This window comes from Cygnus atratus, chromosome 18 (assembly GCF_013377495.2).
Source record: "Cygnus atratus isolate AKBS03 ecotype Queensland, Australia chromosome 18, CAtr_DNAZoo_HiC_assembly, whole genome shotgun sequence".
Lineage (NCBI taxonomy): Eukaryota > Metazoa > Chordata > Aves > Anseriformes > Anatidae > Cygnus > Cygnus atratus.
This window is the reverse complement of record NC_066379.1, coordinates 1980625-1998526: the sequence shown is the minus strand read 5'-3', so window position 1 is coordinate 1998526 and position 17902 is coordinate 1980625. Positions and strand designations below refer to the sequence as shown.

The window sequence follows — 17902 nt, the reverse complement described above, 5'->3', positions numbered from 1 at the left end:
CCCTTCCTGTGCTCCATCACAGCTCGTGTTTGAGGAAAATGGGTGGTGGGCAGCAGGGAGTCTGATATGTGGACCCAAGTTTTACATTTCAACAAGTCAAAGCTTGATTTTACTCATTGTAATGCAATCTGTTACAAATGACCGATCAGGAAACAAAGTGTGTGAAGTCCTTAGTTTGCAGGAGGCAATCGTGCTCTTCTTGGTGTAAGTGACAAATAGCTGAAAACATAAAAGCAGCAAGAACTTTGTGATGCAAATTTATGAAAAAAGTTGAACTCATTGAAAACTCAGGCTCAAGCAGGGGAAGAGGGCACCTCTATCTGAGATGTTTTACTTTCTGCAGGTATACTTGAATGTTTTGATTATATAACTTTTAATATGTAGTGTATGATGAAATACGTTCTGTAAATATCCTGTAATTATGAAATACCTCTTCTAGGGTATAACTGACCTTCAGGCATTCTTTTCAAAGGTCGTAAGCGCAGCAGTGGGAGTCACAAAAGTGCTGAGCCACACCGTGTTGGGGAGTTAACTCTGTTCAGTGTTTCCCTGGATGTCCTTTTGACGAGCCTGTAATGAATAAGCTAGATCATGGAAGCACTTCAGGCGTGCATGTTAATTAAAAAGAATGAAAAGCACTAGAGGAAAGCTCTTGCTTGCTTGAGATGTTCATCCTATTTCCAAGTAGTCATTTCTGGTCATTAGTATTGTGTACATGAAACTGTTTTGCCTCATGCTTAATGCTTAGTATTTGAAATTCTTTATTCCATGAATTTTAGATGAGACAGAATAAAAGATGTAAGGTCAGCTTTGTCTGAAAAAGTTTCAAAAGTACTGTGCGTTATTATGAAACTTAATAGAAGATTTTTGTTTCATGACGTGGCAGAACTTCTGTGAATGTCTAAGGTGGTGTTTGTTGGGGGGTGTGTGTGAGAGCTTAAATAATTAAGCGATATTATTAAAACTACTCTGAGAGTGCCCTTAGAATTGTTAAGCTAAAAAGCTAAATTATCTAAATATTCCTTCCAAAGAAACTGTCTTGTAAATTAAGGGATAACAGACACAGAACTATAACCGTGTTCGTTCTTGTTTTTGCAGACCGTGAGGACCAATCAATTCTCTGCACGTAAGTAAATGCTTATTTTCTTTTGGGCATTTTGGGAAATTCTTGTTGTCAAAGGGGAAGGTCTCAAGTTCCAGGGGGTCTCTGATACAGCTGTGGTAGTCCCAGTCCTGTCTTTAATCTCGTCAGGCAGTGACTAATGGTTAATGATGTAGCATGAAGTCATGTTTTATGTAGGGAAACACTCTTTTAATAATGTAATTCACCTTACTGAAGGCTTTATGGGCTTATGTGGCATTTAAGAACTGTAGTTTAAAAATGTCAGTTGAGATCTGAATCAGAAATAATCTTTAAAATGTACGTATCTGTCTGAAATGCTGTATTTTATCTACTCTGTGTGTAGCCCCTCAGGGGGACATGAATCAAAGTTGGTCTAGAAACGCTGCTGAGCAGCAGCGTAGCCTTGGATCTGCTTCAGAGAGGAGAGCTCTGAACAAGCTGCCACTCAGTTTCCTTCCCGCCTCCTCCGTGTGTGCCTGAGTTTGCCCCACCCAGGAGCAGATTTCTTGCTTCAGCTGAAGCTTCCTGGGGATCTGGAAATGAAGTGGTGCGCGAGTCGGAGCAGCCGAAGTGCGTGTTCTGGTTCGTGCCACCACTGAGCCCGTCTGTCCTTGGGCTACTGCTGGAAGGGGCGATCCACTTTCCTCCCCCCTCCCATGCCAGCTGTGTGTTTCTGCTGCCTGTGAAGTTAGCCTTGGGAGTTGGCACTCAGTGTAAGCCAGTTTGGGGAGCTAAGCTAGCAGAAAACCGACCTTAGCACAGAACGCTGCTTTTCAACAGTTGGGTTCTCCAGGCCTGCACCCTGTGCGAAGCGCAGAGTTGGGGAAGCGTCCTTGTTGGTGGCAGCCTGGTGGCTAGGCTGCTACATGAGAACCCACCCGGAGTACTGCACTCAGCTCGGGGACCCCGCTGTAAGAAAGACGTGGACCTGTTCAAGCGAGTCCAGAGGAGGCCACGAGGGTGCTTAGAGGGCTGGAGCACCTCTCCTGTGGAGCCGGGCTGAGGGAGCTGGGGCTGTTCAGGCTGGCGACTAGAAGGCCCCGGGGAGACATCACAGCGGCCTGCCAGGGCCTGAAGGGGGCTGCAGGAAAGCTGGGGAGGGACTCTGTGTCAGGGGGTGTGGTGGTAGGACGAGGGGTAGTGGCTGTAGTGGCTTTAACTAAAAGAGGGGAGATTTAGATTAGATATTTGAAGAAATTCTTTACCATGAGGGTGTGAGGCTCTGCCCAAGGCTGCCCCAGGAGCTGTGGGTGCCCCATCCCTAGCAGTGCCCAAGGCCAGGCTGGATGGGGCTGGGGGCAGCCTGGGCTGCTGGGAGGTGTCCCTGCCCATGGCAGGGGCTGGAATTAGATGGACTTTAAGGTCTCTTCCAACCCAAACCATTTGGTGTTACAAAACCACTCCATGGCTCAGTTCTGGAGCTGTTTGCAATTAGTAGCCTTGGATATAACTTGGATGTGCTCGATTATCTGAGGGTAAGGGAAGACATGGTAGCTTGGCTGTGTGATCAGCCGACCATGCTGTGTGCCAGTGTACAGCAGCTGCACTGAGGCCATAGCGTGAGAAGATGCCAGCTTCCTGAAATAGCTCCATGGTTAGGTTGGGTGCTGGGAGGAGACCTAGGTTCAGTTTCTGCCTTGGCGTGAAGGGATTCAAATCTTCATCTCCTACTTCCTACAGACGTGCCTTAACTATCAAATTGTAGACAAGACTGAAGATGGATCCTCTCAAGCTACGCTTTTTTTTTCACTATAGATATTAGGAATACAAGGTGTCTGGGGCTGGGGGACACAGAAGCAAGTACAATTCTTTAGTAAGATCAAGGTTCACCCAGCTAACGCAGCCGTGTCTAGGTCTCTGGTCCCTGCCCCTAGTAGAACTTGTGGCTTTGTGTTAACTACTTTATGTGCAATGTACAAAACAGCTCTAAAAGCAGGGATAACATCCCAGAGTGAAAAAGGCCTTGTCCTCTGAGTTTGTGGATGCTGCACTGTCATGTGCTTGCCTCAGGCGAACTCTTCTGAAGTAGCTTCATGTTTTTTCTGTGTATGCATGAACTTTGTACTCTTCAACATGGTCAGCCAAGGTCGGAGTGGCAGTGCTACAGGATTTAGTGAAGATCTGATGTGTTTGTAGATCAGAAAGCCTTTAAGATATATTGTTTTCAGTTTTGTTATTACCTCACCTGTAGGGTTAATGTAAGCTCTCAATCCTTCTGGACTGAAAAGGCAGTTGGATCCTGTTTTATATCTGGTGCAGCACTTCAACGTGGAATATTTGGAGCTTGTGACAGGCTCCATGTCTTGGCTACCAGGCAGTTGATAAGCTGCTTAGTTGTACATCCATTTGCAGAGAGAAACACAGACGATGAGGAGGGGACACGCTTTCTTATGGCCAGACCTCAGGAGAGGGTGACCACATCACTTCTGAAGCCTGGAGTTGCCGGGGACTGCTCTGAAAGCCGTCATAATAAGATCCTCAGAGATGGTCCCACTTCTGCTGGATGTCAAGTATTTGTTAACAGATTTACTATTCCATCTAAAATCCCAGAAGCTGTGCTAAGAAGCAATGGACAGTAGATCTCATAAGGATTTCAACACTGTTCTGGAATCATATCGCAAAATGTAGTATTGAAACTGTTACTACCATGACTCTGGACAAGTTTTGCTACCTATAATTTGTTGTCTTGGATGTACCAATGTTAAGGACTAAACTTAGCAGAAGTGTGGCAGTGTCTGACAGAAGCTGAGTTTCTGAGCAACAAATTCCAGGCTCTGTTGGCTGCCTTGTTGCCTTAACTTGCATTTTCTCATTGAAGTACTTACGCAGCAGCATGAAGAACCACTTACTGTGTATTACAAAGAAATACAAATTTCTTCAGTAATGTGGACAGATCTGTGCCCTCAGCATTATGAAGGGTAAGGTACCTTATCTCCAAACTAGGACCTAGGACTAGGGCCTCTAGGACCAAATAACATCCAGTCTAGGTCTTGCCTTGTGAGAATGTGAAGACACATCAGTTGTTAGGCTCCAAGGGTTCTGCGCTCTTGGAGTTGACCACCTCAGCTTTACTGGCCCAGGAGTATTTGCTGATGCGACACTGCTATCACCACTTGGATGCTGACTGTAGAAAAGCATCGTAGGTATTACCACGTTGCTCTTCAGGTTAACTTTTCTCTTGAACCACAGATGTCTTGGTGCTTCTCTCCAGATTGGATACAGACCTAAAAAGCAGCACATCAAAAGCAACTGCATTCTCTTGCGCAGTTCTTTTAAACAAATTGGTTATGGAGGCAGCTGCCTACTGTTCCTAAGGAGGCTTCTCCATGGGCTTCATGGCAGAGCCATATTCTTTTGTCAGGTTTGCATTATAAACTCATTACTTGACACCTGGTCAGCTGGGATGTTAAATGACCTCCAGCAAGGCTGTGGCAAACTTGTTTGTGTAGTAGACCAAAAGGATGTCTAACGCACTTTGCTCGAGGGTGAGCCAGTGTCCAGGACTCCTCTCTATTGCATTGCTGCTTCTGTGGTGAAAAGGCAAACTGGACACTTTCCTTCCACACCACTGGTTTTACAGGTCTTAGACTAAGGCAGGAATAAACAAGGTGGAAGGAGTGTGTCTTAACTGCACTGGAGGTGGTTTCAGAAACTTCTTTGGCAGTTCATAAAAGGCTTGATGTCTTCTAATCCCAGACTTGTTGTCTCAGGACGTCATTCATCTGATTGACCCCGATCTTCAGTAGAGCTGAAAGCCTTCAGAATACTTTTTCTCTTCCCCAGTAGGAGTAACTCAGAGGAGTAATTCAAGCTAGCTGTGAGAAAGGAGACATCACAGAATCATAGAATGGTTTGTGTTGGAAGGAACCCTAAAGCCCATCTAATTCCAGCCCTTGTCATGGGCGGCAGGGTTTCCTCCCAGCAGCCCAGGCTGCCCCCAGCCCCATCCAGTCCGGCCTTGGGCACTGCCAGGGATGGGGCACCCACAGCTCCTCGGGGCAGCCTGTGCCAGTGCTTCACACTCTCTGAGTAAGGAATTTCTTCCTCATATCTAATCTAAATCTCCCCTCCTTAAGCTTAAAGCCATTACCCCCTGTCCTATCCCCACACCCCCTGACACAGAGTTCCTCCCCAGCTTTCCTGCAGTCCCCTTCAGGTGCTGGCAGGCTGCTGTGAGGTCTCCCTGGAGCCTTCTCTTCCCCAGGCTGAACATCCCTCGATTTGTGCATGCAGGTGAGTGGGGAGTTGCAGCGTGCCTGCCACGCTCATCTCTCCCGTTGCCTTGGCTGTAACTGCCTTTCTGTACATCCTGGAGAGAGATCTCCTACTACTCGGTGAAGGTCTGCCTGGTTAACATCTTCACTGATCTCTTCCTACCTCTAGTTGATCAAGTTTCCTGTTTTTACAACTTGCCAAGAATCACCTTAATTTAGTTTTCCCAAGAGAATTGTGCTGAAGAATAGCCTGTCTCATTGAAATGCTCATCTAAACGCAGCGTGTGGAATAGGCTAGGCTGATGAAGAGTTCTGCAGGCATGCCTCTTATTACGTCCTGCTGTTCTGGAGGTAATGGGATTACTTGAACATTTCCTGTCCCAACCTAATCATCTGCTGACGTTCCCTGAGGAGCTTGGGGTCTGTCATGCCCAAAAGATGAGTTTTGCATAAACTGGTGTGATGTTAAAATTACTAATCTCTTCTCAAAGTTGAATCTAACACCAGGAATGGAAAAAAACTACTGCTGCTTTCTCTGGATGCTTGTGTCAGCAGAACATCATGTCCTTTACCTGGCATGGAGGCTGCCTCTTCAGGAGGGTGTTACTCACCGCCAGCTGGTGTGGCTGTCACTCAGTTCTCCCATCCAGACTTGCTGACATAGATGAATTTTTGGTCTTGGTGTGGAAACAAGAGTTGCCTTCGAACATAAAACAATGCGCCTTCTTCTCTTCCTCTTTTTTTTGTTACTTTGTTCTCTCTCCCTTCTTTTCATTCACTTGCCCGTTCTCCATCTTTAAGGAACCAAATGCAGACAGTGGTTCCAGTAACTTCATGTTCCTTCTAGCCTGTAAGTACCCTGTAAGCCTGTGTTAACCCCGCATCCGTAAGAAATCAATTACAGAAAAGTGCTAACTTTACACTGCGCACACTGAAATGACAAAATAGACAGCGAGGTAAGATATGAAATTGTACTGAGAAGCTGTGCAGGCTTTTCTCTTTGAGAAGCTGCGTCTGCTGGACTCTTGGTAAGATTTGTTGTTTGTCTTTGATTACTGTTCTCTGTTAAATAGGAGCGCGTGTCAGGCTGCTGGAGGCTGATGATCAAGATGAAGAAACTTTTGTTACGGCGTATTAGGAACATGAGAAATACCCAAACATCTCCTGGATTTGTTGTCTTTAGCTGCAAGGTGACTTCTGGAAATTCAAACATGCAAACATGCCGTACTGCACTTTTTTAGGCAAATAGATTCTAAATTTGAGAATCTTACTACAAGCTTATGGTATTCTCAAAACTGAGACTAGGTTTGATAAACAGTCATTTAGCAGATGCTTGCAGCCATACAAGGATATCTAATCTGAATTGGCTTCAGTAGGAGTGGTGGGGCGTGGAGGGAATAGAGGCTGCTTATTAAAGGACAGCAGCAGCAAATACCAAGCATTTTTGTATACAACCTCTGGCCAGAGTCCAACTTGTAACATTCCCTAGACAACTGGTGTTGAGATGATGAGAAGCATCTAAAGGGGAATGGAGAGGCTGTAAAGCAGCCTTGTGAATAGTAAAGCCAATTAATACTCCTCTGTGCTAACCCAAACTATCACTTAGACCTCTTCGTTACAGAAAATTAGCCAAGTAATTAAAGCGTTCTTTTAATTACAGGTCTCGGCTGTAAATATCTGTTTATAACTGGCAGAAGACTTGCTCAGTTGCATCTGGGAATAAGTCCCTTCTGTTCTTCGCAGCCGTTGTTGTGAGGAGGACAAAGGCCTGTTGTTGGGGCTCTCACTTACGCAGTTACTTTCTCCTACAAACAACTTAAGTGCACGCATCCGTGGTTTGGTGCCTAAGTGGCCACTTGGTGTGAATCGAAGCAGTGCTGCCTGCAGAACTGAGCAGCAGGTCGGCTTCCTGGGTCTCGTGGAATCAGTCCCCTAGGAGAACTTGCCCAGGTGCCAAGGTGGTGGTGCCGTGTCTCCTCCTACCGGGTGTTCAGCTCCTACAGGGCCTCCTGCCCCCAGGTTAGCTTCTCGTCCCAGGGCCTCCTGCTGATCAGGAGTGACAAAGACTGATCCTCCTGGGGCAAGGGGAAGGTCTGAGTCCCAGCATGGAAAAATACTGGCTTGTTTGGTTCGTTTTCAGTATTTTAAATCACTGAGAGGTGATCTGTAATAGGGTAGATTAGACAAGCTTAATCGGGTCACCCCAGTGTATTGCAGATGCTTGTCTTCACAAACCTTGTTCCTGTGCAGTAGGGACTGTGTGCATGGGCAACAAGACGAGGAACAGCCTTCTGCAATTTCAAAGCTTTTTTTGTACCTGGTTGTGTCCTTCTCTCCTATGTGAGTGCCAGAGCTACATCTCAGGTCCTGCATAGCCCCTGCTCTGCCGGGGAAATCAGTGACTCCCTGGGCTGGTGCTAGATGGGTGCCAGCCCTCACAGTGGGACGTCAGCAACTTTAAACTACTGCGAGTGTCCAGAAAACAGAAATCGCCACTGCAGGAAGAGGCGGTGGTGTAGCCTAGTGCTGCGCCTGTACAAGGTGTGTAGCTGGCAGTAAGAGGAGTGACCGTTTCAGTGCTGTTTTCCTTTAGAACGGTGCTTCTGTTAGGATAGGTCTTCCACAGGCAGGCGTTTGACCTGCCGATACAATAGAAGTTGCCCCTATAGGTGAGCCACGTGGGAAGAGCACACCGCTCTCCTGGAAGTCAGACCTCGCCTCCCATGCCTGGACGTTGCCTCTTTGCTTTGTGACCTGCGAGTCATCTCCCACTGTGCTGGTTTTGCATGTTTTCAGATGGTAATCTGCTCAGCAGAGGAAATGCCTTTTACTTCTATGCGAGAGTTAGGTTAGAGTAGCTTGGGGAAAAAAAGGTGCAGCTGGTTGAGAAGTCAGTCGGTAATTCTTGCTAACCAAATTGTAGCTGAGATGAATTTGCCTGAAGAATACTTTCCTTTATTGAAAATGACACTGTAGGTTCACATCCAGTGAATTTAAAATCATGTAGAAACTTTAAAGTGTTCTTGCTAGCTAAGGTTTTCCTACTTTACATGTGCTTGAAGCTTATTCAAAGCAGAAGCTTTGCTGCTGTGGGGACTAGTGCTTTAACTCCAGATAATGCAAAAATTTACCTGTGACCCTCAGACTTCATTTGACCCGTCTCTAACGTAGTTTGTACAAAGGGAGAGAGCTTTCAATTAGTTAATGGAATAACCTCATACATCCAACTTGAGCCTAGTGCTAAAGATGGCTTGCTTGGCTGATTCCACCTGGTGTGCCTGGCATATTCCATAGATGGAGCTGAGATTTGAATTCGGTCTCCATTTTTTTCTGCTAGTAATGGAATTGAAACCAAAATAAGGGGTGAAATTATGACCTTACTGCAATCATTAGCAAAGTTGCCATTGACTGAAGTAAGGCTAGGATCTCAGCCAAGGGTTTTCAGTGTTTAATTTATGGTAACATATTAATTGAGTTGTATTAAAACAAGGTTTTGAAAAAGTTAATCTTTAGCTTCGTGATACCATTTCCATTCCATAAATATTGTACATTGTGTTACTAGAAGTTTTACCTTTTTTGGGCAGGTTGGTAGAGGTAGAAGATCTTAATTTATTTTTTATAACTCGTGTTTGCCCTCCTGGGAAAGAATTAAAGCGTGCAGATGTCCTCATTTCTGTAAATGAAGAGGACTTTATCCTAAATCTTCTAATTCTTTTAGAGTATATGGCAGCAAAGCTATCTAGCTCTGTATCCTGCAGGAAATATTTGGCATACTTGTAAGCTCCAGGGAGAGGAGAGCTAGGATGATAGCATCCATTAGTATTGCTTTTGAATGAGAACTTGCATAAAGACCTCTAAAAATCTCTATTAGATTTAAGGACTTTTAGCAAAAGGAATGTATTGCAAGCTTTTGACCTTCCCGTGCCACACGAAGCTGTGCTGGTGTGTATGCCAGAAAAGCCTCTGGATTAGTGGACTCCTCTAAAGCTGGGTGCTGCCCTTTAGGAGGCTAACATCTGGACTGTATTTACTGTGCGTTTTCTTTTCACTGGATGTGTCAGGGTAGATTTTCATCTTTAAAATTTAATAAACTGTTTCTGTAACTTAACAGAAAAGATTATTTATCTAGTTTTAAAGTCACAGCTAGCAATGTGTTCCCAAGCTCTGATGACAATAAGAACAAATTGTATTGGTTTAAAATGTAAATGTGTGTTTTGTTGTACTTATTTCCTTACTTCTGTTACCTGCTGGAGTAGTTTTAGCATTAAGAGTATTTTTAATATACACTTAGAAACAGGCAATACTGCTTTTATTATCACTTGTAGTCATAAATTATGTTAATATGAGTATTACACTAAAGGGGAAACTAGAAATAAAGACAAATTGGGAAGCAAGAATGGGCATTGGAGGTATATTTTCTGGTTATTGATCTTCACGTTTGTCTGTTACAATTTTCTATGTAACAGACATAGGGGCCTGGTAGAAATGGGATTTTTCACTGAATTAAAAAAAAAAAAGTGTATTTCCCCTTGTAGCGGTCCCAAAGTACACCCAGTTTGTGTAGCATATTGATGGTATCTTGGCAAAAAGGAAGCCCAGTTATTCATTAGCTAATTCGTGGAGTAGTTGTCTTTGTAACCAGCTCTCCAGGTTATACATTCCACGTTTATTTTCCATGCATCGAGCAAAGCTGGTGTAGCCAACACGTTTTGAGGGGCCTGCCTTCTGCTCCTGCAAGTTTTTCAGTAGTCAAGTATTTGTGATTCCTGCCTTTTTCTTCTTGTGTTCTGGTCCGATTATATCCATTTTCTTGTGAGGAAAACCAGAACAAAAATGGTTTGACAGGACGAGGTGGGTGCTTCCGAGCTGCAGATGCCACCAGTAAAATCCGGTGCCCTGGGTAACCTCTGGTATGGCAGACCGCAGTCCGGTAACTGAGGCTGGGATCACATCCCATAACCTGTCTGCACAACCGTTTCGTTCAGTGCTCTCAGTTAAGTGTCTGCCACAAAACCTGGTCACTGTTCTGCCAGGTCAAACACATCAAACGCCACCAGAAATTCATGCCTAAAGTAGGGGCTGCTAGGAACTAAGCACCTGAATAAGTGCAGGTGAGCTGCAAAACTGGCACACGGCGTGGTGGGGGAAGGCATTAGGAAGACTGCAAAAGAATGTGCTTAAATTCCCCCCAGCAAATTCACACTTCTGTTTCAGAATCGTAGCTGAGAGGTTTGGAAGCACGTGCAATGTATCCTTGCCACTTTTCTGGAGTAGTTGGTTTCTGAACGCTAACTTGAACAACCGTTGGATGACACAAGAACTTCCGCTCTTCCAGCGTAGCCCCGCATAATGAAATGCTTTTTAGTTTCGTGTACTTAGCGCTGCCAGTGGTGGTCTCCATCTCGTGCGGAATGGGCTTCTTCAGCAGGACTGAAATGCTGTTGAATAATGGCGAAGTCGGGCCTGGCAGTCCCCTTGTGTGGATTTATTTAATGGACTGTATTTAACCAGATCTAGGTTTAAAAAGACTTGTGCCATCATTTGTGGTCACTGTGACAGATGTGGCCAGACCTCTGCCTGTACCATCGAGGCAGCTCCTTGCTCTGAGTTTGGGATGCCCCTTACGTAAATCTGGCACTAAATTCTGTCCAACAATCTGCTTTCAATCCGCCTCTGTCTTAATGTTCCACATCTGCTCTACCTGTTGATCTGCGTACTGTGCCACTGCCCTAACTCACTTGGTGCTGAAGCTGCAGCCCCGTGGCTGTAAATGTATTTGGGGCTTGCTAAGAGCGAGGTGAGCAGTGCAGAGAGGCTGGATGTTTAAAATGTTCTACTGGGCTTTGGAACTGGCTTCTAGAGATGCTAAGCGTTTCCATCAGCCCAGTAATCCTCATAACCGGGTCCTGGGATATAAGATACACTAACTGTTTAATAATTGAAATATATATGTATCCGCACTGTGAAAAAAAATCTGTCTCAGCCTTTGTGATCAAGGCAAAGAACAAGTCTGTTTCTCATTACTTACGGTAATGTATGAATCCAGGCATACAGTCAGAAGCTTTTAATCAAACTAATGTTATATTTTGTATCAACATCCTAATGCTGAGGAGATCTTTAGGATGTAGAAGGTATTTTAAACAAATACTTTGCAGTTCCTTGCCACACCACTGCTTTTGGATTTAGATGGTTACTGGGGTTCTGTTGCGTAGTCTAAGCCATAAATGGAATGAAATGAGGTTGTTTTAAACAAAGAATTGATATACTGTTGAAAATTAACTTTGAGGAAAATGTTTAAAATGTTTTGCAGAGGTGAATCTGGTGCCGGGAAGACTGAAAACACTAAGAAGGTTATTCAATACCTTGCTCATGTTGCTTCCTCCCATAAAGGAAGAAAGGACCATAATATTCCTGTAAGTTGGGAAATCTTCTTTTGTTTTTTTTCTATTCTTTTGGTAAACTGTCATCTTCGCTTGGAAAAAAAAAACAAAACCTTTTGAATCAAAGATAAGCTGTAATATAATCCCCGTTACTTTGATCAAATATTATTTTCTCTTTGTTAGTGGCTAAAATGAGTGGTTATGTCAAAATTTCCAGTTAATGTTAGCTGTTTAACTGCTTTTGTGAGATTATGGGCTTTATGCAAGAATTGTAACTAGAAACAGTATCAAAACTTTGCTACGTCTGCTTGGTTTTCAAAAAAAACTTCATTAACTCTGGTGATTCCTAGTGGATTTATTTCCCATTACATGCAGCTTTTAGTACTAGCACATGTGAACAGAATTTCTTTCAAAACTTAACTTGGGGAAAACCATCAAGTTTAAAAATTGCCATAGACCTTCTGTATCTAGAAATCAGCAGCTAATGAAAAGCTTGGCTTTATTGCATTTCCAACAGGAGGGTATATGTTTTTAAGTTGGAGAATCTTGATTTTTTTTTTTTGTAGCAAATCGCTAACTCTGATCTATGCAGAGCTTTATTCAAATTTGCTGCTAATCTCTTCCAGAATTTGCACTGAATTTTTAGCAATTCACAAAACATGAATGGGTTTAAATATCTGTTACTATGAGGACTTGGAACACTTAGCAGCAGAGTATTTATTTGTCTTTACTACAAGGAAGAAGCTAGCTCTGGTCAGTGCTGGTGTATGCTTGCTTTTCTCCAGGAGTACCGCAGGCATCTGTGGTGGTTGGAAGCTTTCAGGCTGCATCTTCTGACTTAGCAGAGACATCTGTAACTTTTCTTGTGTATGGCACGTAGCACTAAGGTGCTCAGTGGGATCATAGACTTGTTCAGTGTGTCAGGACTCAAGCTCCTGGAGAAAAAGGAGATGACTTTTGACCAATTTGTGAAGAAAAGAAAACCAAGAATTTGAAGGGGGAGAGGAAGAAAATTGCTCTGCAGGCAGACTTGGAGAAATCTAGCTGAACGTATGGAGGGAACATGAGTCTTCACTCTAACTGAAAGCAAATAACGTGACCCTATGTATTACTTGTTGAAAGTGTTGCTTGTTTGTTACACAGGGGAGATGAAAATTAGTCTTTCTCAATGTACATCATGCAGTCTGAATGAGCTGCAGGTTGTGCCTACATCAGTCACAGGCCTTAAAAAGAAGTTTCTTGCAAGGGAGTGTCAGCAGCATTGGGCATGTGTGCATGGCATTGCATGGTATGTTGGGAGAGGACGGGGCTCCGCAGAAAGCTGTTCAGAACGTTGTCCATCAGACTTGATTTTCTGCGTGGGTTCTGGTTCGTGGATATTACTGGTTTTCCACTGCATAACTTTCAACAAAACCAGCAGCACCTTCTTCAATTTCTACATGAGTAAGATTGCCCACAGCTTTCTGGGGGAAAGTGAATTACGCAGCGTGGGTTTGTAGCAACTACTCTTAAATATTCTACTGATAGAATATCTTAGGATATTAGATATCCTAGATACCTAATTAGATATCTCAGGATGCCTCCATTTGAAAGAGTTCCAGAAGTCTCTCGTCCAGGTGCTTTTCAGAATGGGTCTCCCTTGAAAGCTAGATTACGTTGCTCAAGACCTGGCTGAGCAGAAGATTTTGAAAAACTCAAGGGATGAAGATTATACGGCCTGTCCAGGAGCCTAACCACTTGAAGCCCTCTTTCTGAATGTCTAAAAAGTACTGGCTATTTCTCTGGCCTTCTTTGTGGTGCATTTCCGCAAGCACTTGGTGCCAGTACACTAGCTAGGAGAAGCACCCCTTCCTGAGCTTTGTCAGCACAACAATTCCTGGGGCTGCTCGCTGGGCCTGCGAGCTGATGCAGGCTCAGGCTGCTGTTCTCAAAGTCAGCGTGGCTTTAACTGAAACGCCTTTTCTCCATTGTGCTTATTTTGTGGCTGATATGAGGCGAGGGGACGGGGAGAGAGGAAAGTTGGGGTAGAAAACGTCAGGGAGGGGAAGGATGAGTTGCCTTTTTAATGCAGCGTTGTCAAATTCAGTTTAAACCCCTGGTTGAGCTGCAACTTAATTCTGTACTTAGCAGTGCCATCAAATAGGGTAGTGGTGCTTATCTCAAGAATTTAGGAGATGGTTGTTGCAATCGGCTGCTTTGTGAGCCATTGATGACTGGCATGATGGAGACTGGAAGACTTTTATTCTTTGTAAAAGGCAGCTTAGGCACAAAAAGGAACGGGTTAGTGTCCTGAATGAAAGTTCGGTGCTCTGCTCACGCACTTCATTCACTGCAGTGTCACGGTAAGCACCGAGTTAAGCAAATACTTATGGAAAAATGCAGATTGTTTAACCAAACCAGCTTTGAAAATACAAAGGAGTCTTTCCTTTTTCTGTATCAATTTGTTTTTATTTATGGCAGACAAAGAATGTACAACCTCCACAACTAACACTGAAAAGCTAAGTAGTGCCAGAACTGGAGTTATATGTGCAGTCCTTGTTCCTTTTTACATATTCACCAGCAGGCTGTAGAGGGCTGGTGGTGATCTGTAACACCGTTCTGTACAGCATTCCTCTTCTGCTAAATAGGCTTGTTAGACTGCTAGTCATGGATTTATTTTTATCCATCCTGATAAATAATTATTGCTGACATGCATTAATGATACTTCTAAATGCTGCATGGATTTCTTTCAGAAGCATTTTGCACGCTGATGAATGAATAATTATTTTCCCAACACTGTTCTGAAGGCTAGGGTGGATTTTATGCCTGTTTTGCCTGACAGACAGACTGTTGTAAAGCTGTTAGAAAAAATGTAGCTGATGGTTCGACACCTCAGGCCGTGGCCAGAGTAGCACTGGTGTTCTGCCATGTCCCAGCTGCTCACCAAGTGCGTTTTTGGGAAGAGCAGGTTGTGAAATGCTTGGCTTTTGCAAGGAGCATCACGCAGGAGCTGTGCCTGTCCCGTGGAGGACAACATTGTCACCTGGGGCATTCAGCTGCTCGTCCGTGAGAGTTTTTCTTCCCGACAGTGCTCTCTCCTCTCCTGCTAGCTAGTAGCTGTGTGCCCGCGGATGAGTCCCGCCAAGTCCCTGGCATGTCGCGCTCAGGCAGGGTGCTGTGGGAAGGCAGTCAGTAACGCATTGTAACCACGGAGAGAGGAAATACCGTGCTGAACAGCCTTAAAACTGCAGCTTCCCAACTTGAGCGTTGCGGTCCATAGCCACGCTGTCTCTCTCGTTCTCTGCCCAAGATACTGTCCTGGGCGCTGTGCTGGGCAGCGAGGGTGGGAGGTGATGTATGTAGAAGAGAAGCAGTGTTATTGGGGGGCTCGGCAGAGCGAGGTGAGGCTAGGCTAGCCCCTGAAATTAGGAAGAGAGGCCAGGCTTTCTAGAGCCAGCTAATGGATGGGAGGCAGCTGTACTTGCACCCAGTTATGAGCATAGGCTTATCTACAGATCGAAGGCGGGAGGAAAGTGAGCCTGAATCCTTGCCCAGGGCATACTTGGTTGAGCTTGGGAAAGGGCACGTGTACAGTCCCCTTGGTGTGGAGCGAGGGAGAGAAGCTGGAAGGTGTTTGTTTAAATCACGGAAAGCTTTAGCTTCACATCCCACAAGTCTGAGCTCTGAAGAACTTGGGTGAGCAGGATGTTAAGAACTTTGCAGGTAAAGCTGAGTGTTTCGCTGGCAGAGAGCATATCATGGTTTATTCCGTGGTTATGGTGCTGTGTGTGGAGCAGTCTTACAAAGATGAGCACTGTGCCGTGGCTTTGGCATCTTAGACCAAAGGTAACCTCGCTGGCATTATTTGGTCTGCTCAGCTGCCCCCTGTTCCTGGGCCACAGGCAGCACTGCCTTCGCTCTCAGTTGTCCTTCTGCAGGCCCAGGAGGTGGGGAGAAAGTATGTTTGGAGGAGGAGAACAAGGACAGGTAACTGGTGAGTTTGGGGAGGAGGCTGATCCCTCTGGAGAGGGGCTTGGGCAGGTTAAGCAAGGAGACGTGGAGGAAAACGAGTTCTCGTGAGCTCATCACTCGCCTGTATACTGAGGTGGGAATAAGAAAGGAATGAAATTGTGGTATTTAAGAGCGTGTTGCAGAGCTGCTTTAGCGTGGTTACATAGCAAGCCTTAATTCTGGCCCTTGGGTTCTGCTTTAGTTTGCAAACAGGTTTTGGATAGGGAGGGAAGTCAGTGCAGAATAGAAGAAACGCCAGAATGCACACCTGACCTGGCACAAGGAGGAGAAGTGCTCTCTGTCGCTTGCTGCCCGGGGTGGTCATTAACTGGCGTGTGCTACCGGCCGACTGAGGCTGGGGAATGGTCTGTGCCTGTAGACTGCGGAGGGGCCTGACCCTCTTCGTGGTCAGATAGGTGAGCGCAGCAGGTAACAGACGGACTGCCAAGACTCAAAGCAAGTAGCTACGTTCTGTGAAAACTGTATCCAGCCATCACTCTGTTTGCACTCATCCGAACCAGAGCTAGACAATACCAAGATTAAAAGAATTAGACTTTTCTTTCTTTCCCCTGCACCAAAGCCCTCCCACCCCACAAAACCTCTATTTTCATGAAAATCCAGCTTGCACGACGGTGCTGCTTTAAGTTTCAGAAACGGCTATAGATACTTTCAGGTTTGTGACTGCATTTATTTGCCTCTGCAGCTGAAATGCTAAATGGTTTAATTCCTTTCATTAAATTCGAAGAGATGAAACTGGTTTTGAAGCGCTGGATCTTGGGTAGGCCAGTTCAGGCTGAAGCTTCTCGTAGGGAGGATTTCCCAGATGGGCTTTAACTGCCCTGATTTAAATGCAGAGGAGTTGAACGTTGGTCTGGTGATGCTCAGCTCTACTCCTGGCGAGGGCAGAAATGGACACCCCGAGAGAGCAGTGATCTGCTCTGAACATGGGTAAATGAAATGTCTCCTAGGTGTGCCTATCCTCTTCCACTGAGTGCAGCACTAGTCTCCTGCTGGAACAGCTAACCTTATTTTTAGATACCTTAGTTGTTCTCCAAGAGGGTATGATTCAGCTCTGCTAAATTCACCCCGCTTAGCTGAAAGAGCCAAACCATTGCCAGCTGCTTTGAGGACCTCTCTCCAATTCTGTTACTTTGTGCTGGAACAGTTCTAAAGCTTTAGAATAATAGGCATAGAGGAAGTGTGCATCTGGCTTGGTATGAAAATCTCTTCCCCATATTTCACGGCATTTTCCCCATAGGCTCTGTGATGTGAAGCTCAAGATTGGAAAGCTTGCGGACAGAGTAATGGAAGTAATGATGGGATTTAAAATCTGAGCACTTCTGCAGAAGCTCTGCAGAGTTGAATTTTGAGGGCTTTTATTATCTTTATTTATCTTCCATCCCACTTGGTGTTTTGTACCCTTCTTCCTGACAAACTTTGTAGGTTTTCCGTTTAAGATCTTGCTTCTTATGTGGATGGTCACTCCTGAAAGAAAGAAACAAGACTTCTCTCTATTGTAGGCTTTGCAGTTGTGAAGTACATGTTGTACAGCACGGAAAGAAAACCTCAGGCTCCTTCAGGATGGCTTTCCTCCTAGGTTCTGTCATAACCTGCTTGGTATTTTTGAAGAATAATGATCATCTTATCCATACCAAACCACCTTGCAAGGGCTAAGACTGGAGAAAGTTACTTAGTGTTGTGGGTTTCTTTGTTATTTGGCAAAAATGTGGAAAACCGTGTGAAACTAATAATGCTGTCGCTCTTTTTCCTTGTTACTCAAGGTCCATCTGTCATCTTGTATTTTATTTGGAATTAGTTCTTTGCATAAACACAGGTTTTAGCATTTTGCGCATGCAATGACAAGTGAATAACTTTCTAAAATTAAATAAGTTTCTATGAAGTGAGTTTATAGTTAAACTAAACCTACTGACATTAATAATTTGGGATGTAACTTGCAGCTGGAATGCTTGCTTGCTAACATATGCGTTTGTTTGTTTGCAATGAACAGCCCGAATCACCTAAACCCGTGAAACATCAGGCAAGTGTTTTTCTTTATGCTTCTAAAGTTTTGTAGGTCAACTTAATACAGTATTTCTACTATTTTCTATCCATTTGTATTTACCTGTACAAGCTTTTCCCATATGCTTTATTCAGCTAATAGTAAATTTAGTAACTGTTTAATGGCTTCGTTGAGA

At 44.5% G+C, this 17902-nt stretch overlaps 1 protein-coding gene across 4 annotated transcripts in view; it reads left to right on the top strand.

The window, feature by feature from the left end:
* MYH10 (myosin heavy chain 10) overlaps nucleotides 1–17902 on the top strand; it is a 104486-nt gene that overhangs the window by 36723 nt on the left and 49861 nt on the right. For 3 of the 4 annotated variants that reach the window (XM_035561810.1, XM_035561811.1, XM_035561812.1), the window contains exons 4-5: nucleotides 1099–1126; nucleotides 11648–11750. In XM_035561810.1, the coding sequence (XP_035417703.1) occupies nucleotides 1099–1126; nucleotides 11648–11750 (131 nt within the window). Of the gene's footprint in view, nucleotides 1–1098; nucleotides 1127–11647; nucleotides 11751–17715; nucleotides 17746–17902 lie in introns of all 4 variants that reach the window. The other variant, XM_035561808.2, reaches the window with a different exon arrangement.